Source organism: Hakea prostrata, chromosome 5 (assembly GCF_041222555.1).
Source record: "Hakea prostrata isolate BN-2017 chromosome 5, UWA_Hpros_2, whole genome shotgun sequence".
NCBI classification, from domain to species: Eukaryota; Viridiplantae; Streptophyta; class Magnoliopsida; order Proteales; family Proteaceae; genus Hakea; species Hakea prostrata.
In genome coordinates, this window is record NC_142604.1 from 58,923,099 (window position 1) to 58,944,264 (window position 21,166).

At 37.2% G+C, this 21,166-nt stretch overlaps 1 protein-coding gene across 2 annotated transcripts; it reads left to right on the top strand.

Annotated features, from left to right (window-relative positions):
* Positions 1-1,580: 1,580 nt before the first annotated feature.
* Positions 1,581-14,898, top strand: LOC149016824 (uncharacterized). 2 transcript variants are annotated; one of them, XM_089154876.1, is made up of 7 exons: positions 1,581-2,215; positions 2,583-3,461; positions 4,519-4,874; positions 10,141-10,352; positions 13,294-13,550; positions 13,642-13,820; positions 13,930-14,898. In XM_089154876.1, exons 1-7 carry the CDS (start codon positions 1,966-1,968, stop codon positions 14,011-14,013), a joined length of 2,217 nt encoding a protein of 738 aa, XP_089011002.1. In that variant the 5' UTR covers positions 1,581-1,965; the 3' UTR covers positions 14,014-14,898. The 2 variants fall into 2 exon arrangements, with proteins under 2 accessions (XP_089011002.1, XP_089011003.1); XM_089154877.1 differs by having other exon boundaries at positions 1,583-2,215; positions 2,583-3,437; positions 13,930-14,895.
* The last annotated feature ends 6,268 nt before the right edge of the window (positions 14,899-21,166 follow it).

Genomic DNA, 21,166 nt, shown 5'->3' on the forward strand with positions numbered 1-21,166 from the left:
TCAAGTAATTGGATTACCACATCATTCTTCCATTTGGGTACCTGGTTTTGAGCATATTAATTTGATTATTTGACTTTATCTTGGATCCTTCTCTTTGACTCTTTTAATGAGTAAGATTTTGCGTGGTTTTCAGTTGAATAAATTTGATTTGGTCTAATATTTTATTAATTAATTACGTACATAATTCTTGATTAATGTAATCATTTAGGGTTGAGGGATAAATGGACATGTTCTATAATTGGATTATGTAATAATGAAAATCTCATATTCAACTTGATACAGTCAGTCATTTTTAACTTTTCCAAGTAATAAGGGAAATAACTGAGTCTAATCTTCCCTCAACTCTACAAAGAAAAATTTTCCAACTCACATGGTTAAATAACAAAATTCATCTTTTGAATGAGGTATATATTAAATCCTCAATTTTTGAAAATTTCCTTAAAAAAATACTTTATTTCAAAATTAAACACATGTTATGATTGTAATCATATGGATTTGAAAATTTCTTCTTTCTTTCTTTTTTTGATAATGAAAATTTTCCTTTTCACGTGGACAGAGAATCTAGACTAGTGCATACATTGCTAGGTAAAAGCCTAAAAGGGGGTTTAGATGTTATTTGGCCAACTAAAAGGAGTGTTAATCTTGTTATTTTGTAAACTAGAAGAAGTGTGCTCATAATATATATATTTTTTTTGTAATTTTCCATATAGAGAAGATCATTGTCACCTAATGGCCTACCCGTCAAATGAGTGTGGGTCCCACATTGCCTTGCTTGACATTGGTAGATCCCGTGAATGTGGGTCCCACTACCTCTTGTGAGTATGGAATGATAGTTTGACGGGATAATTGGGTGGAGAAGATCTAAACTCATCCCCCATGTCTTTCATTTTTCTTTAATTACAAGCATAGAAGCCATCAAATCCACCTAACATTAGGGGATTCTGAATCCGATCGAGTGGACAAACCAGTTTAGTAGCGACATGTGACTATGTGAGTGTGGAAAATTCACTCTTATTTTTTTCTTTTTTAAATAAAAAATTCTCTCTTCATGTAAATAGAGAATCTAGACTCATACATACATTTGCTAGGTAAAGGGAGGTCTAGATGTTATTTGGCCAACTAAAAGGAGTGTTAATCTTGAATTTTGAATTCTCTCTTCATGTGAAGTGTGTTGTAATTTTTTTTTTTATAATTTCCCACATAGAAAAGATCATCATCACCCAATGGCCCGCCTATCAAATGAGTGTGGGTCCCACACTGTCTTACTTGACACTTACTGATCCCGTAAATGTAGGTCCCACTACCTCATATGAGTGTGAAAAAGTAATCTAACGGACTGGCTAGATGGAGAAGATTTCAACTCATTCCTCCATTCCTTTTTTTTTTTTTTCTTTCCCTTAGGAGCTGCAGCTATTAGATGTAGGGGAGAATATTATTTAAGTATATTAATATATATATGCCTTTTTCCTTTCTTTAATTTCAAGCAAAAGAAGCCATCAAATCCACCTAACTGTAGGGGATTCTGAATCGGATCGAGTGGACCAACCGGTCCAGTAGCGACCTAGTAGCAACAAGAATTAAGTAATTATAAAGCAAAAACGGAATTCCAAATGAAGCAAGGGCTTTTAAGTTTTAACCAAATTAGAAATTTCATTTTCATGTAGATCTTTCATCTTTCTTGGTTTGTTGTAAATCCCTGCAATTTAGCCCGATCAGAATTCATACTCAGTCACTCACAGCTTGGTAGCCGTAGCTTTTTCTGGTTTCGTCTCGTCTGGTCTCGTTTGTATTTTCTTAATCCTTTTTCACAGTATCGAATCATCTGATCTTCTTCAATGGTGAAAGAGTAAACCCTAGAATTCTGTTGCGAAAGTGAGCATCTATAGAGACTGGAATACTATCATGAAAGCTTGAAAACTAGTGCGGAAGGGTTCTATGTTTCTGATTTGTTAAAACAATGTTGAAATGGCTCAGTATAGACAATCAGGCACGGAGAGGTTCGGAGTCCGAAGCCATGATTATCACCACGGAAATGGAAGTGCAGGTTCTGATCAGCTCGCTATTGGTATTCGAGGAACGCATAAGCAGGGGCGAGCGAGGAGATCTGGTCGGTCAGATAAGGGGCGAAAGATCTCTTTTGGTTCTGTAGTTGTTATTCTCTGTCTTGTTCTCGTCGTCACTGGTCTTGCTTACTACTACTTGTCTAGAGATAAAGGTCTATCTTTTCTTTCGAGGGTTTCTCTTTTTTAATTTTTTCGTTAGTTTTAAAAGAACACTTAATGCCTCACTGGTCTATTTGTTGATCATACAGTTCTTGTTGAATGTTTGAGAGGTTCAACTGCTACGGTGGCAGTTTTGTTTTAGATCCGGTGTAGAACATGAACGACTGGAATTTCGTTTCTTTGTTTCTTTGTAATTAGAGAAAACATGCGAAAACTCGAAGATAGGCATGATAAGTCGTTATCCAATATGTATATAATTTTATGTTTAATTTTTCTTGCTGCTAATTCCTGGTGCTCAATGTGTATTTTGAATGGCTCTTAGCCTTTATTAACTCATTGATAAAAATATGGCGTGTGCAGAATTAAACAGGTTTCAAGATCAGGAGGATAAGAATGACTTCGATTTTCTTGGGAATGTAACTGGTACAAGGACCCCTAAGGTGCTTGATTTTGGTAAGGGCTCAGTATCTCATGGTAGGGATTCACGGTACTGGGACCGGGATGACAGGAGAAGGGATGATGAATACAATGAAGATGATGTAGAGATCAGTAATGTTGCTTTGGTTGATAAAAATGAATCTATGGAAAAAGACCAGGCTGGGGTGGAAGAGAGGAGTCGTGAGAAACAATTGTCTCGTGATGATGGGAAGAAGTTGAATGGAAAGAAAAGACCTGATCGTGGAAGTGGTGGGTTGTATAATGAAGCTGGGCGTGATGAGTTGAAACAATATGAAGCAGAGTTTGAGGCATCTTTGGAGAATATTGGGCAATCATCAGGACAGGAAAATAGGAAGATGAATGAGGTATCTGATGGTGAAGATTCAGGTTTACAGGATGAGGACGTTGACCCTGATGATGAGTATGATGATGGCATTGATTCACATGACGCTCGTATGGATGACTATAATGATGCAAGACATGATGCTGAAGCTGAAGGTCAATCTGATATTGTGAGACACCTCGGTGATGCCCAGGAGTCTTCTGATGCCCTTGATCCTAGAAACAAGCACCGGCTTCATTCAAGGCGGACTGATAATTCTGAAGAAACTTTCAATAATGCATCTGATGAAGATTCTTCCTTGATTTCTCAAGGTTCTAATAATGGTAAAAAAAGTTCCAGACACAAGAGTGTAACCAATGCCGAATCTAGTAGAAGGTCTAGTTCTGGGAAAAAATCAGATCCAAAGAGAAAACAAAAGCACCATAGGTTTTCTGGTAATTCTCATACATCCAAAAATGGTAAAATTTTACTTGCGTTCAATATATATGTTATTCTGATTGCATTTTTTTTTTCTTTCTTCTACCACCTTTAAATTTACACGATAAACATCAGTAAGAAAGGTGTAAACAATTCCCAACTTATGATAAGCTTACTTGGAAAACCTATGATATACCTTTTGTTGATTATTGCTTTGTTGGTGTCATTTCTTTATGTTTTTGTAGCTCTATTTTTAAGGGATGTCAAGGACTTTCAACTCATTCTTGCCCTTGTCATCCTCCATTTTGGCAGTTGACTCTGACCAGATTCAGTGTTTTTCATTCCACCTGGGATAGAAAAGTTAGAAATTTAGAACTGTAATACTCTAGTTTTAGTTAAATATGAATCTTCCACGGATAGGATATATCTTTTCATCTTCATAGTATCCGAAATTTAAATGCTTCATATATACACAATTTAAAAGTATTCCAATGATGCAACAGTGTTATCATGGTTGGACTGACGTGGCCCTATACGGTAATTGCATGAGGGTGCTTAGAAAACAATGTGGACTACTTAAAGAACATCCGAGATTGCTTAAGTCATCAAGAACTACCTTTAGCTGTGATCTCCTGAAGGTTTGGTTTAGCTGTATTATATAAATGATGCTAATTGACTATGCTGAGTGAGATTTTTATGCATTTTATTTACAATTAGGTTGGTAATCTTGCTTAGAGTAGGCCGGACATTCTACAAATGTACTCAATTCATTTTGTTTGACTGATGCTCCCCACCTTCCCCCCCCCCCTCAACCAAAAAAAGAAAAAGAAAAAGAGGAAGATAGAAAAAAAACCTTTTTTTTGGGTGCAATTTCATTGTGCATATATGCGTGCATTTCGCTCTGTATTATGATTTGTCTGTGCATGTTCATGATTAGCATGGTCTGGCTGTATGAATCTTTGTTTTTAGATGCACAATTTGCTTACACGTTCTTATAAGTAATTATATGTAATATACTATTGAATTTAAAGTTTTCAGTGCTTATCCTAATTATTGTCATCAGCATCCCTGAACTTTGTCACTTCTACATTTCTTCAGGTTCTTCTTGTGAGATGAAGTTCTTAAACTCTACTGAAAAGCTAGTCGAGCCTTTGGAAAGCCACAAATTTTCTAGATTTCCATTGCAATATACAGAAGTAGAAGAAAGGCCTGCTGGCCTAGAACACTGGAAGCCCAGATTTTCTGGGCATCAGAGTCTCCAAGAAAGGGAAGAATCATTTATTGCCCGTGATCAAAAAATAAATTGTGGGTTTATTAAAGGTCCTAAAGGATATCCAAGCACAGGATTTGATTTGGCGGAAGATGATGCTAGATATATGAGTAGTTGCCACATTGCTGTGTCCTCTTGCATCTTTGGAAACTCAGATAACTTGAGAGCACCTACTGGCAAAACGGTATGGCGATCAGTATCTGTAACTACTTTGTCATATCTTGGATATAAACTTTTTGAAGAATCAAATTTAGTTTGCTGATTCACAATGACTACCCTGCTGTTATTCCTTTTCTGCAACCTCTTGCTGATACAATGATGGGAATGCATTAGTGATGCACTGGTAATATCATATTGAATCAGAACTACCCAGTTTAAAACCCAGACATTGTCCCAAAACTGGCTTTTGGTCCAAAGGGTTGGCAGGAGATAATACTGCACCATTTAATTATGTTTTCTTTTGGATTAAACTATATAGAAGGTTAGATTGAGTTTTTAGTTTTCTAACTTATTCAAGTTCCCTTCTTGAGTAGCTTTCTACCTTGGGTGGGAATTTTCTTATATATGCATGTAACCCTATAAGGAGATCACAGATTGAATTTGAATAAATTTAGTTAAGTTACCATACAATACCCTGACTTTTGGATCCAAAGCTGACTGCAGTCTTCTGTTCTCTGCTCCATTGATTATTCTTTGCTCTCCTTTTAGGTGAGTCCGTCTTAGGTCTTCCATGTTCCTTCCCCTATTTTTCCCCATTATCATTTCTTATTATTTCCTTCCTACTTCATCCACCTTCTGGTCATGGAATTAAATCTCTGTTTTGCAGATGACACAGACAAGTTGATGCGGGAGTGCAAAAAATCTATTGTTTTGACAATATTTCTGTAATTTCGCAATTTTTTATGATGCGGAAAGTGTATCTTGGACTGACTGGTTGGGTATATAGGTAGAGATGAAACTGGTCTAGTTTTGAGAGTTCAAATAGGTAATGTGGGACAGAGTAGTGAAGAAGGTGGAAAGGATAAGATGAACAGGAGAAGATGGGATGCCTGAGAAGAAACAAAGTTACAGGGGCAGAGAGAAGAAATCATGTAAGAATGTAGGGGAAATTTTTTTTTTTGGGAGGGGTGTTGGGAGAGGAGGAATGTGGATCCTCTGGATGTACATCCTCGGTAATACCTTGGGACGACAACCAGATATTGCCATGTCATAAACTAAAAACTGGTTAGATGTACTTCCTCTTTCATAATTTTTTTTAACTAATTACCATCAACTGAAGTGGACCATGTTTCCCCTCTACTTTTTCTCTGCATAAGGGCTCCAAACTTGCTATTGCAACTCCCATGCATGAGTGTTGGCCTGAGTTTGTGATTGGATCATATCAATCATCTTGATGTAGGGTGAAGACGTACACTAGAAAGAAGAAGCACAATGGGTCAATAGTTGAAGACATACATTAGAAAGAAGAAGCCCAATGGATCGGCCAATCAATGGCCTAAGGATAATGACCCACATTAGCGCATGGCTTTCATGGGTTAGGACTATTTTGGTGGGTTAAAGTCAGCCCAAATGTTATGATCTTCATGGGCTAGGCCTAAGCCCAAGTCTATTCTAATATGAATGGGAACTTGAGAAATTCATCAAAGTCAATAAAGGGGGTTGTATTTTGAAAATAAGGAATTCATTTTCAAAAAGAATTTTTGTTTGTCAAGAGTTATGTAGTGGTTGAGAATCTTGAGATACAAACCAAGGAGGATGGGATACATGAAATTTCAGAATTTCTTTATTTTGGGTAAATCTAGGATTTTGGGTTTGGATGGGTTATTTTGGTAAGCTATGGGAACACCCAAAGGGGTGAGAATTTGGTCTAAAGGATCCAGGGAAGTGTGGGAAGGTTTTGAAGCTCCTATGGGATGAGAAGGAAATAGTTGCCCGTTGGATCATATTCTAGGCATGGGTTTGGGTTTTTTCCAATAGTCTCTCTTCTTTTGAGTTCTTTCTTTTCTATCTTTTTCTTTTGTTTCCTTCTGTCATTCTTTCTTTCTCTCATTCTTCCCCCCCCCCCCCCCTCCTTTTTTGTAATATTTTCTGTTTTCTATTTTGCTGCCAAAACAGAGCACCCAGGAGAGAGGGGAGGATTTTAGGGGGGCACGAAGGGTTGAGGGTGTGGGGAATTGAATCCAGATGGGCCACAGGAGGTGGGTAAGAGATTAGAGGTCTCTACAGGGGAGGGAAGGGGGCCTGGGGCCTATGTTGTGTGCAGTAGCCTGGGGAGGGATATTCTGACTTGCGCAGAAAACAGAGCAGGGGAGAGGGTGTTGCGATGGGTTTGGGTAAGGCTGGGGTTACCTGCTTGGATGTAGTTTGCAAGTTGGATGGAATCGATGTTGAACTGCTGGGATTGAGTAAGGAAACTGCAGAAGTTGATGGAGAAGTGCAAACTGGACAACCGCAGTGTCCCCCTCAAAGGAACCCTCCCATAACCCCCGTGGCTGTAGACTCTTAAATATTTTTATTCATTCAAAACTGAGAAATTCTGTGTGAGGCTTTAGAATTTATAGCCTTTATAATAGTCTTTGAAGCAGAATCAAACTTTACTCCTAACGATCTTTAACTTAGCTTCCTTATCTATTAGGAACCTTATCCAACTAACTCTATCAAGATAAGAAACTTATACAACGAACTAAAACACTTTAATTGGGACACTTAAATTAGATTAGAATCCCAATCTGAAACGAACAACCAGATCCTAATCTAAAACAAACAACCAAAATAAAAGGAAAAACCTAGAAAGGACAAATTTACCAGGGGTGTGCATAGACCAGGAAGTACTAAGCCCCCTTTCGGCTTTTGGTGGGTTCACATCAGGTGGGTTGGCATATTTAATGTTTATGTCTTTAGATTGACTATATAAAGGGACTTATGTAAGAAGGTGGATGATGTCACTCATAATTTGAAATCAAAGTTGCTTTGCAAGCCCTTCTTCTCTATGGAGAATCCTTGTATTTGATCAAAGTAGGTTGCTGGTTGATCCAATCGATCCACCTTGCGGTGTGAAGCCCCGATGTTATTTTGTTGTCCTTATTGCTATCTAATTTCTATCATGTTGTTCCCTCACTTCTCCATCTAGTAACAAGTTTGCAAAAGAAGTGGTGAAACAGTTGGGTAGGTAAAAGGGTTTTAGGTAGTGATGTGGCAAGTTCTGCATGAGTGTAATCAAGGTTTGAAATTTTGTTCAAATTGCGAGGGAAGAAATTGTTGGTAAGGTCATCAAGGCTGATAGTTTCAGGAAAACCAGAACCCCTGATGGCGTTCACGAATCTATCTTTTGCTACGGCTGCTGCTGGTAGCTCATTTGAGTCTAGTGAAGAAACATTATGAGCTGTTAAATTACCCTGTTTTTGAGTTTGCAAAGAAGGGTTCCTTAGTGATTGGCTTAACAAGAAAGGGTACTGGACTTCAGATTTGCTTCTCTTCAAAAAAAGAGGAAGGGTTCTGCAAAATAAGGAAAGCAAAGACGTTCCATGATCTGATTTGGGGATCTTTGTTTTCATTTTTCAGATCTGGGGATTCCGATTCCTACATCCCTTTTCTTGAAAGTTCTGTGGAGAGAGATCAAGCTTAGTAATAGGTAGAGGTAGAAGACGAAGATAGAGAAGGAGAATAAGAGGATGAAGCAACATCGGCTAGGGAACTTGCGAAGATTCCGGTGACTGGAGTGAGATATTGACGATTTATCACCAGTTCACCATAAAATTGGTGATTTTCCAGCGACTTTTGGCATATGTCGTTATCACCCACTATTTTTTTTGCTCCTCACTGAATCGGCCGAAATTCGCCATGTTTCGGGCGAATTTCGGCGAAATGTTTTTCCTTGGTGAAGAGAAGTACTAAAGTTTACAATTCATCTTACAATTACAAGATACAATGCTACTGTAGAAGTACAACAATGTAGGCAAGTACATAGAGTCATCTTGTTGAGTATGGCTCATGCTTCATATTTTGTTGTTGATGGACACGGGGTCCTGCTCGTGATATATCTCCTATTTCTTGGTGATATATTGTTGACTTATGGGAAATGTCATGTTGGTCTCATTTATCATGTCACCCTCCATTGACACGGCGATATATCGCTAACATAATGTACCAAGAGTGTAGTTACCCTAATATGTCCTAGGGGATTTGGACTACTCTCTTCTTCTTCTTCTTCTTCTTTTTTTTTTTTTTTTTTTTTTTTTGGGGGGGGGGGGGGAGGAGGTCTGAGAAGAGTGCTCACCACACAAAGGCCTCATGTTATTCAAACCACAATTAAATTTTATCCAATTCTATCCTCAGTGCATTGATTACAAGCATGTATAATAAAGACACAGACTTAAATAGGGAAACTATTATATTAGAACTCCTAACAAATCAAAACTAACTAAAATTCGAAAACTATCCAGATATATCTTACCCAAATAAAAATCTGCCTACATAATTATCCCAAATTTCAGTAACTACCAGACTACTAGACTGAAATCCATATTTGGACCCTGTTTTTGATCTGGGTTCTTGAACTGGTTTGTTGGTTCAGTTGTGCTGCATCAGTAAACTTTTAGGAATTTATGTTATTTGGGAGTAATTTTTTTTCTTTTTCTTTTTCTTTTCCTTAATGTTTATTCTATCCTAATTACTTTAGAAGTTAGCTGCATAGGATATTTGGGGTCTGAATTCTCTTTAATTTCCTTATTTGAATTAGTGTCCTTGTTGAAGAGTTAGTTTTATTTTAAGTCTTGTTCTCCTTTGTATATGATGTAATTCCCTGTTATTAGTCCCAGATTCAATGGAACAGAGAAGCTCAGTTGTGGTTATTTTTCTTCTTTCCAACACCCCCCTCCCTTCTTTTTCTTTGGGATTCTCCTCCTTCTGCAACTCTGATATCTTCCAAGCTTCCCTCTTCTTTTAATCAGTCCACTACTGATCCGAACACTTATATGAGTTCACTTATTTCCCTTGAAACTTGAGGAAATCATACCTTAAAATAAAATAGTCACTTATCTATGCCAACTATCTTTTAAGTAAATACTTTTGCTTGATTTGCTAAAGATGTTATTCATAATTAAGTAAAATCTTTCCTTTCTGAGTCCAATAAAAATGGTTTACAAAATTATAAAAGGATAAAACACAGCCCCTAGTTTAACAACAAAAACTATAATATTTTTTTTCTTCAGGTGGTGGTTACAAATTCTCAAATTTTAAGTTTGAGGTTTCTGTCAAATGTAAACTGTCAATAAATTCTAATATAATAAAACACTTCTGAAATCCAAAAGGGTTTGCATTATCAAGTTCCATGTGCCTTGCCATGCCTTAACTCATTGTATGACTGTCTCGATGTGCTTTTTACCATTTTTAGGATCATGCTAGTCTCCTATATTGTGGTTTAAAATTTAACGATTTGCTTTTCTTTGCAGGTCACACGTGTGTCAAGGAAAAATGTCTGTTTTGTTATATTTATGGATGAAGATACATTGCAAACACTTTCCTCAGAGGGCCAGAAGCCAGACAACATGGGTTTTATTGGTTTATGGAAGGTTGTAGTGGTTAAGAATTTACCTTATACAGATATGCGAAGAGTGGGAAAAATTCCAAAGTTTTTAACACATAGACTTTTTCCTTCTGCAAGGTATGATGAGGATAGGGAGATGTTGGATATATTAGTGCATATTTTTGTGAATGAAACAAATAATACTTATGTGAAATTATGAGCAATGCGCTCTTTTTTAGTGTTAATGTTATGGCTCATGTTTTTGTGGTTTCTATAATTCTTTTTAAGATTCCTGTATTGCTTATACTTTTATTTTCCTACACTTTCGTTAGGCATACTTCTGGTAAATGATCATCTCCAGTCTTTTGGAACTGAATCTTCCGAATGTAGTGGGACGAACATTTCCAAATTTATACAATTGTTTTAGATATTCTTTCCAGCATTGTGCTACATAATGAAGCATTATTTCAATTACTGTTGATTGTCTATCTTTCATCTTTCATCTTTCATATTCTTCTCATCTTTATGTGTATTTTTTCCTTTGTTTTTCTGGTTAGAATTCCCCTTCCCTTCATTTATATCTTTGGATCCATGTAACCAGATCCCATTATGGTTCTTTCTTTTTTTTTACCTTCTTTGATGGGATGAATAAAATAATACCATTCAAACCTCCTTTAAGTTGGGATAAGGCTGAGATTTTTGTTGTCGGCTATATGGATCCTTCATCTAGTTTTCACCCTTTAGAGGCATTTATGTATTTTTACTTACCAGATTCACAGATATCCCTTTTCCCAACTTTTACTGAAATAGTCAAGTGCTGCTGTGTTCATTTATTTTACCCTAGCTACTCATTTGATTTAAATTGTGTCATTTATTGGACCATGCAGCCCCACTTTGCCCTGTGTTGACTTTTGTTTATTTACTTCATTGTGCCACTTGCCAATCTCTCCATTCTCATTGCAGCTACATGTTGATTTAAATTATTTAATGTCTAACCCTAGAATGTCAAGAAAATGATAATAGTAACATCCAATGGAAGCTGGTATGCTTTGGTAAGAAATACTGGGTGCAAGAGTTGATGTGGAGGGACAAAAGAATATAACTCTTAGAAATCAGTATCCTATAACCAAAAAACAGCAGAGAGGTTGAAGAAAAGAAGAAGAGAGAGGAGAGATGAAGTATAGCAAGGGCTGTGGAGAATGGATCCTGTGGTTACGCTTGAATGAATTCCTAATTGTAGCCCTGTCTTTTATTTATAATAGAAGTAAATCCAATCTTTCTAGAATAAATCTCTACTGCCCTTGACTACTTACGGCAGTTCCACGAAAGAAAAACAATGGGAAAAGACTATTCTAAAAGAACAAAACTCATGACACTAAAGACAATTTTGCCCTTAGTGTTGCCTCCGAGAATTCAACACTCCCTCTCAAGCTGAGAAGAAGAAGAGAGGAGAGATGAATTATTGCGAGGACTGTGGAGAAGGTTCCCTGTGATTAGGCTTGAATGAATTCCTTATCGCAGATGTGTCTTTTATCTGTAATAATAGAAGGAAATCCAATCTTTCTAAAATTAGGACTCTACCGTCCTTGACTAATTACGGTAGTTTTACAATAGAAAAGACCTGTTCTAGAAGATCTAAAACTCATGACACTTAGTTCAATTTTTCCCCAAGTGTTACCTCTTAGAATTTAACAATTATCTTTCAAATTTATTTATTAAATTTTTTTTTTGGGGGTGGGGGGGGGGGTTGGGTTGGGGTGGTTTCTGTTGGTAAGGGGTGGCCACGTGGAGTTGAGCGGGAATATATTGTGTTTGTTAGCTTGTGTTTTTGGGCATAGTGATACTGTTATCTTCTTGGTTTTTATCTGATCCTTTTGGTGAGGCTTTTGTGTAGCTTGTTTCTTTCTTGAATATTTCCTGTTATGACCTGGAGTTTTTAATAAATCTTCTTTCTGGTAAAGAAAATGGTGGAGATTTTGAGTTTCTTGCATGGAATGTGAATTTAATTTGATTTTGAGACACTAAAATATTGTTGGCTAGTTTTAGAGGGTTTTTTTTTGGGTGTCATGGTTGTTTGTCCAGTTTCCTAGTGCTACATAGTCTACCATTTTCTTTCTCCGTATCCTAGACTAAAGTCAGAGTTGCAAAAAAAGTTCTTAATAATTTTCTCCATGGCTTGGTTAGCTTGGGAGAATTGTTGAGGATGAGTAGTTAACCATGTATTCTTCTACTTTAAATGTGAATCATGACCTCGAAGTATCAAGGCACACACTGACATAGGGAAAATATGGTCCTTAATTTCTAAATTCAATTTTGGTATTTTTGTATGATTGATTGGTTTTGTTTCTAGTCCAATAGGGTGACAATGTTTTTCAATACATGTTTACCTATGAATTTGTCATACACATTTCCATACCAAGGTAAAATGCTAATTGATGTAATATTCATCATTCTCTACTGAACTTTCATGGGAAAAGGATGGACTCAAAATCTTTAGAAATGGTACTATTCATAGTTCTTATGAAAAAGCCCTTTAAGTTCCCTGCAGCAGCCCTGGCATGGGAATTTGACATCAGTCTGCTCTCACAATTTCATTTAATGTAAAGAATCCATGTGGTTTGAATTATTCGATGATGGTTAAAATATTAAAGGTGGAGTTACTTTTATCAAATCATCCTTATGTAGATTATTCAAGTAGAACCCAGTTTATAACATTGATGATTTTAAACCAAAAAAATGTCGTGGTAATTGAGTTTGTGAAACAATGAGCTAAAAGGCTTTAGCTTATTTTTCTCTAGATGGAGTGGTTGAGCTTGAATTTTATGCGACTGAAGAGATTATGAAGATTATAAGGTAAATTGGAGAAAGGGAAGATGAAGGATGTAAACTTTCTAAGCATGTGGTTTTTAAAGAATCTACATTTCTAACACTTGTCTTCCCCATCTACATTTATCTTGTTTTGTATGTTTTATTAGATCCAATTATATTTCTTGCACTTGTGTTCATTTGGCCAAAAGATTTCCAGTAAAATCTTATCTGGTGGTTGAAGTCTAATTATGTTCGCTTAATATCTTCTCAGGTATTCAATCTGGCTGGATAGCAAATTACGTCTGCAAAATGACCCTCTTCGTATTTTGGAGTACTTTCTATGGCGGAAAGGTTATGAGTACGCAATTTCCAATCATTATGATCGACATTGCGTCTGGGAAGAGGTGGCACAAAATAAGAAGCTGAACAAATATAACCATACCATCATTGATCAGCAATTTTCATTCTACCAGGCTGATGGGCTAAGAAAATTCAATGCCTCTGATCCTGACAGACTTTTACCAAGCTGTATGAATTTTATAGAGATTTTTCTTGCTATCTAACTTGTTTTTACCTACTGTTATCCCTTCTTACATGAGTTGCTTGTTGGTTTAACCAGATGTCCCTGAAGGGTCTTTTATTGTGAGAGCACACACACCAATGTCGAATTTTTTCTCTTGTCTTTGGTTCAATGAGGTTGATCGGTTTACTCCTCGTGATCAGCTGAGTTTTGCTTATACATACTTGAAGCTGACAAGAGTGAATCCTGGGAAACATTTCTATCTCAATATGTTCAAGGTGCAATACCATTTCATCTGAACTGTTTCTTGGTAGATGTAACAAAATGGTTGAGGAAACAAAATTATATTGACTCTTTTAGTCTTGCTTTTGGTTGCTCGCTTTGCAGGATTGTGAAAGACGTGTTGTTGCAAAGCTATACCGTCACCGATCAGAAGAGAAACGGAACATATCCTTGCAAGAAAGTGGGTGAACTATGGGTTTCATAGAGCATTCGCACAAGGAAATTATTCTTTTTGGTATGTATTTTATGGCTTGCAACGTTTCCAAGTGCTGTGATGCTGCCCAGGGAAGGATAGCTTTTACAGGTTGGCTGCCGGTCATCATGGTCAATGCTTGCAGCCTCTGGAAAATTGTTGCAAATATGCACAGATTTAACAGTTCTATGTCCGGCTCAAAATGCTGCAATCTTGTTTGGTCTCTCTCATCTCTCAGGTTATAAAAGAAATCCACATTTACCAAAAAATCTCAATGGTTCCACTTCTCTCCATTTATTGCGTCTTTGGCCCAGAATTATCCCATTTGCCTGCACTATTTCTACAGCTTCCGTCCAGTGGCATGTTCTTCACTATTCTATTAGATGTTTTTTTTTTTTGGGTAGAATTCTATTAGATGTTAGTGGGGGAATTTTGGTGGTGCATTTGACTATGTATAATGATATTTTCGCCAATTGATCCTCAGAGCCACAATGGTCTTGGCGTATGAGCAAATCTGTACTTTTTCAAGAATGCAGTTCGTGCTATGACCAATTTAATTCATGCATCCTTTAATTGTTTCTTCGATATGGCTCTATAAACGAAGCGAGTCAAATTTAAAAGGAAATCTTCAGTTTCATTGTATAACTTGATTGAGCTGACATTCGTACCATAAACAGTATATAATACAAATCCCTTGTATCGCATATTCTTTTTAGGTAAAGATCTCATTACATTTTGGCACATTATTTCTAGGGAAGTTTTCAGTGCGTCGCCAGAGTTATCCCTTAAAATCGATGTTGCTCCCCGAGTTATCTTGACATCCCTTATAGTTAAGAAGACGGACGTTCAACCAGTCCTGTAAGCCTATGCAAACAGACGTTCATTTGGTCCTACTCGAGAAGTATGTTTTGAACTTCTTTTAAACCCCAATTGATTCCCAATTAATATTTAATTCTTTTTCTTAGCAACTAGGTTTGTTTTGAGCTTAATTACAAACACTTGGGGTGTGATTTGTGGAAATTTGGAGAGCTTATACCAACTTGAAAGGTGAGGAATATACTTAACTTTATCTTGTATGTTTAATTGTTAATTAAATTTTATTATTGATATCTTACCTTGCTTTAGTATTTATTATCTTGTGATTATGTGTGTGACTTTGTGCAAATGAAAGGTAAGAAAGTATGTTTGTTTTTATTTTAAATTCTTGTGAATGATGATATGAGAATGAATATGTGATTGATTTTGAGACTTGGTTCTCTTGTATTTATTTACCAACTAGGGTTGTGGGTTCACACATTATCCTAGTGACCTTATATGAGTATGCATCTAGACCTAAGTACATGATGTTAGGTGTTTGGAAGTGTTTGACTAGATAACCTCATGAATACTATTACGTACCCTTTCGGTAGGGGTATTGAAACCGGGTAACTCGTGATGTTAGTGGATGGGTCCTGTGAGCATCAAGCAGGCCCACTGCCATCATGAGATGGTAGGGTTGCATATAATAAATAAGAGTTCATTGGCGCTCAAGACTGATAACCAACTTGTGAGAGGACATGAAGAGCATCTTGTCCATTATATGTGGATCACCATAGGGTTGATAAATGGAATCCAACAAATGCCTCCCATTGAGGATCCCATTTTTAGGTAGAAAAAGATACTAAATCGAGTTGGTTGATGTCATAAGGGAAGTATCTGGATCATATGTAGTACAAGATCGTATGACTATGCATTGGGCTTAGAGTAATCCTTGACAAGCACCAGATCTTATACCAAAAGGTGATGTGACAAAGTGATGATTTATATCCCCAACCATGGATTGATGTGACTTGACCAAACAACCACATAAAACCCAATGGATTGATGTGACGTCTCTTGTTAAGGGAGAGTGAATGAGATCGCCCAAAGGAGACTGGTGTATGACTTAATGTGTCTCTACTATAGAGACTTCATATATCATATGATAGAATTATAAGCATAATATCATAATCATTCATATATCATATCATTATTATTAATTACATTATCGATATTCATGCTATATGTGTGGTGTGGGATCTTGTGAACGAATGCATGATACGATGTTGAGTTGACCTCACTGAGTTCTGTTGAACTCATCCCTTTTATATGTCTGTTTCTATTAAGATATACTATAGGTTATAAGGACTCATTTCAAATGGAGGATTTTTGTCACCGGCAAACTTTCTTGAATGAGTGATTGAAGAAGATGTAGGTTCGGATAGAGCTTCATGCCCATGCTAGGACTGTTCTTATGGGGCTGAATTCCATTCGAGAATCAGTTTAGTTTAATTCTGCTACGAACAAACTATTCTTCCTTTAAACTTTGATATCCATTTTGATTAACTTTAGATAATGGATGATTCTAACCTATTGATAATTTAGATTTGATAACTTGTTATTTACACTTGGCTTATTCTTGTCCTTGGATATGCAATATCTTATGTTTGTATGGGTTTGTCACTGAACCGAGATCCTGTAGAGTATCACCCATGGGTATTCAGGTGTGAATCGGGTCTGGCGGTGGGGTGTGACAGTTGGTGCATCTGTCCTTTGCACATTGACACTCAGGATTTTCGAAGAGATCATTTGCATGATTGGATGTAATTTATTCAAATAAAATTTAGGATAATGGGCCTCTTGTCAACTTAATATGGAGTGCAATGATTTGGTGCATTTAGAACACTAGAAATGCAAATGTTTTTAAAGGGGTTGATGTTTCACCTTTGCATATTATGACTATGTTCTTCTTTTTTTTTGCTGATATTCAAAATCACCATGCACTAATCTTTCTGAGGGATATTCAGTCAGGAGAACTCTTGGTGACCTAGTGATGGACTTGGATTAGTTTTAAGTTTTTGTTGATGGATCTTGGGATGCCAAAGTATTGAAGGGGGGAAGGGGATGCATTTTTGGGACTCAATTAGTTCCTTTGTTTTGGCTCAATGTAAATTTGGCTTAGGTGGTTCAGCTACAGCTTTAGAACTTGAAGCAATTCGAGATGGTATTTTGCTTGGAGTTTTGCTGGAGGTTTTAGCATTACAAGTCAACTCTGACTGTTTGTTAGCAATTTTTGTTTTGCAGGGTCACTCTTCTTCCTTAGATTGGAGAAGTATTAGTTTAGTTAACGATATTTGGAGGTTGTTCTCATATTTCCAACATGTTTATTTTCACTGTATTCCTAGGGATGGTAATTTTTTTGCGAATCTCCTTGCTAGAGGAGCTTCAAAGTTCTCCTTGATTAGGTCTTGGTAGAATGTTTCACCGTTGTTTGTAATTGACACTTCTCTTTTGTCAACCAGGTCTCTTGATCACTTCGTTAAAAAAAAAAAAGGGGGCATCCTTAGGGGTCCACTTTCTCCTTTTGAAAATATTGTCTCTCCTAACCATCCAAAATTTTCCAACACATATGAAGACAGAGACCTTGTGCTTCTTTAGCTTTAGCTTTGGAGCCCACACTTGTAGCCTGGACTTATTTGATCCAATTGTGCAGGTGGCTTTTCTTTATCCTTTGCATGAGATAAAATCAGACATAGGTCAAATGTGAAGTAATGGCATGTAGTTTTATGTTTGGCCGAGACACGGAAACACTTTTCTTTCGTTGCTTGGTTGTCCGCATGGGAGAGGCTTCAAACACACGACAAGCTATGTCAATGGGATCCATTGAACGAACCTCTTTGCATCTTTTGTAACGCAACCTCCGAATCCCATGATCACCTATTTTTGGCTGTACATTCTTGGCTACTATTTGGCATTCAATCCTTCAAAGAAACGACCTCAAACGCACACCTTAGACTATAGGGAAGGCAAAGATCAATAGGGTATGCAAGCATTTTTGTGGGAAGACCCCCATGTACTCAATTAGATGCTTTAGTTTTTGTACGACTATATATCGCATCTGGCTTGAGCAAAACAATAGAATTTTTATGGTTCTTCTTGTGAGGCCAGATCAATCCCTGCAGTGGTAATAAGAGACACCCATTGCCACTTCATGGGATAGAAAAAATCTCTAATTGGGCTACAAATCTTCAATTCTTTAATAGATGGGAAATGAAGGCTCGATTCATCACAGTGAGGGAGACAATGTGGTAATGGGTGTGTCCGCCAGAGGGTTGGTTATCCTTGAATTGTGATGGTTCAATGCGCAACCCAATGGGTGGATACGACATCATGGCTTGTGATAGTTGCTAAACCAATCTTTGCTATAACCAGAAGGAACTAATATATCCAACATTCTTCAGACTGAAATAATGGCAATTAGAGTGGGTCTTTGCAGCACCAGGGAGACGAATTTTCAGTATATATAAGTCACGTCAAATTCTAAGACTACAATCATGATGGCAATGTTCATGAACTGCATTAATCATCGGCTCCACTATTTGTAACAACTCATGTAAGGTTGATTGATCAATACCCTTAGAGGTGAAGGCTGCAGTGAAGTGTTCGGTCAGTACTTCTTCAATTTCTTCAGTGCTGGTGAGCTAGCTAGGTTGCTGTTGATTGGTGCAATTGTGTAAATGTGTCCAAAAATATGATGAAAAGACACTTCCTTGCTTTGTATACATTAGTTCTTTTAAGTGAATTGTGGAGCTTTTTAGTCTCAAAATGCAATTTACTTGTCTTCTTTGAATTGTTGTTACATGAAAGAATGAGGTGTTGAGGTTGCCCCCTTCCAACCAATTAATCCTGGACTTCTGGAGCCATATTTCTTCCTCCCTTGCCATTTGTTCATCCAATTGATCAGAAATTAACTGAAATCCGTTTTTCTATGAATTCCTCTCTCTCCGAGTTGTAAAGACTCTTTAATTGTTTTTGCAATTCATAATAGAGTCATGAACTTTCATGATCACATCTTTGCTTCAAATCTAGTAAGTTGTTTTTCTAATTTCTAATTTCTAATTCAACTTAACAACTAGGGGTCCCTTTGTGTCTTTATTCAAGCCCGCACTGCCACTTCTTTCCTTCAAGATGCCTGAACCATGTGTTTTTAAAACAAAAATGGTGCCTTCCTCTTGATTTTCTTCCTTTTGAATCCATAATTAGGGGGTGGTGATTTGAGCCAAAAATGGGTTTGACAAAAACTTTCATATACTCTCCACTGTGAATCACATAGAGCTCTGTCCAGTTGTATTTTCATTTTTTTTTTTTGGTACTAAAAAGAGATTTTATTATAGAGAAAAAGTCAAAAAGCATCAACCATCTAACATATGTAGGAGGTGAGTGTACATGTAAGAAGGCTTCTTGAGTGAGTGCCCTTTCTTTAGCCAAAGCATCAACAACAAAATTTGCTTCCTTGAGCACATGAGTGAAGGAAATGTTGTCAAAAGATTCAACAAAGCTGAGAATATCATAAATGACAGGAAATAATTTCCATGGGATCTCCGAGATATGTTTATGAAGAATGGTTATGAGTGCTTGGTTGTCACTTTCCATGGCGACAATGTAAGTTGAAATCTTTTGCCCATTGTAATGCTTTGCGCATAGCTAGAGCTTCTAGAATTAGAACATCATGATTTAATGAGCCATTGCCAAAGCTGAAGATTATCTTTCCCGAGCAGTCACGCGCAATTCCACCAAAACCAGCAAGGTTTTTTGTTTTAAAAAAGGATTCATCAACATTAATTTTGATAAAATTAGGGAGGGGACTTACCCATGTAATGACTGGCATGGGTGATGATGAGCCTTGAAGTGGAACCTTCGATGGTCTATAAATTTGCAATCCCTTCCAAATCTTAAATCCAAGCTGAGATTGTTGAGGAATGCGTGCATCATAAATAGTCGTTGTGTAAGCCTTCCAGAATAACCATAATGCAAGAAGAGAATGGATGGATTTTCAAAAGAATCCCTTCTTGTTTTGGAGGATAGCAAATGTAGGATTGTATCTTGATAGATCCATTTGAAAACAAATCAGGTATATTTAGGGTACTCCATAGCTGTCTTGCAACAGGACAACGCAGAAAAATATGATCAGGAGAAGAGTCTTGGGCAGCACAGAACAAACAAGTAGTAGGGCAGGAACAACCCCGTGGTCGAAGTAAATCAGCAGTTGGAAGTTTTTGATGCAATAACTTCCAAAGAAAGTGGATGGCCCTTGGGTGAATCGGCAGCCGCTAGAGTTTCTGCCATGGAATGACTTGCGCAGAAGGTGGCCGATGGAAATTCAAAGGAGCACATGTTAGTCTGTATGCTAATTTAACTAAGAATAAGCCAGATGTTGTCCATTGCCATATAATGCGATTAGGTAGGTCCATCTGGGGAAGCTGAATGGTCAAAATTTTATCTACATCCTGCATAGTATCCGGAATCCAATTTGATGTCCAAGGATGGATATGCTAACCATTCCCGACTTGAAAAATTAAACCTTTCTTCAGCAGATCTCTACCCATTAGAATGGATTTCCATCCCCAAGAATCTAGCGAGTGAGGTTGAACTTCCAAAAAGGATCGGTACCAGCAATATTTTTGCATCATAAGACGACTCCAAAGGGATGTAGGTTGATGAAAGAGTTCCCATGCCTTCCGAGACAGAAGTGCTAAATTGAAACAGTTGTATTTTCATGGTTGCATCCCATTTGCGCCTATTGGACTAAGGTATAAGCTAAACATTTAAACCCCATATCTGCGAAATTGCATAGATTAATAATCTCTCGAAAACCTTGGCAATCATGAGACAGTGCTGCAATGCCGCCTTTCTTTTCTTTCCATGAAATATAAGAGTTGAAGTCATCTATGGCTATCCAAGGACCAGGACCTGTACAAGTCTCACTTATTTGACTCATCTTAGACCATTCCAAATCCGCATTAGCTTGAACCAGATCTCCATAAACGAATGTGGCATAGATACATTCCTCCTTGTTGACTCAAATTTTGTGTCGACAATATGTGAATTAGCAAATATGCAGATTGATTTATTGTGTCCATAGAAGAGTCCGCCCCCCTCCAAATCCTTGCAATGATACATGGAAGATGAGTGCATTCTTAGTTTCTTGCAGAGCTTCTCAACTGTGGCTGTTTGTTCCTACTTTCCATTATAAAGATGATATTGGGATTAGGGGTGTAAACGGATCGGATAGTGGTAATACCATATCCGCATCCTATTATATTCGGACGGATTCGGATAATATCCTATCGA

Bases quoted from the DNA above. Each gene is read 5' to 3' on its own strand.
- LOC149016824 (XM_089154876.1), top strand. From the start codon at position 1,966: ATGGCTCAGTATAGACAATCAGGCACGGAGAGGTTCGGAGTCCGAAGC. The intron at 3,462-4,518 runs GTAAAATTTTAC...ACATTTCTTCAG, and splicing joins TTCTCATACATCCAAAAATG to GTTCTTCTTGTGAGATGAAG. The intron at 4,875-10,140 runs GTATGGCGATCA...TTTTCTTTGCAG, and splicing joins GAGCACCTACTGGCAAAACG to GTCACACGTGTGTCAAGGAA.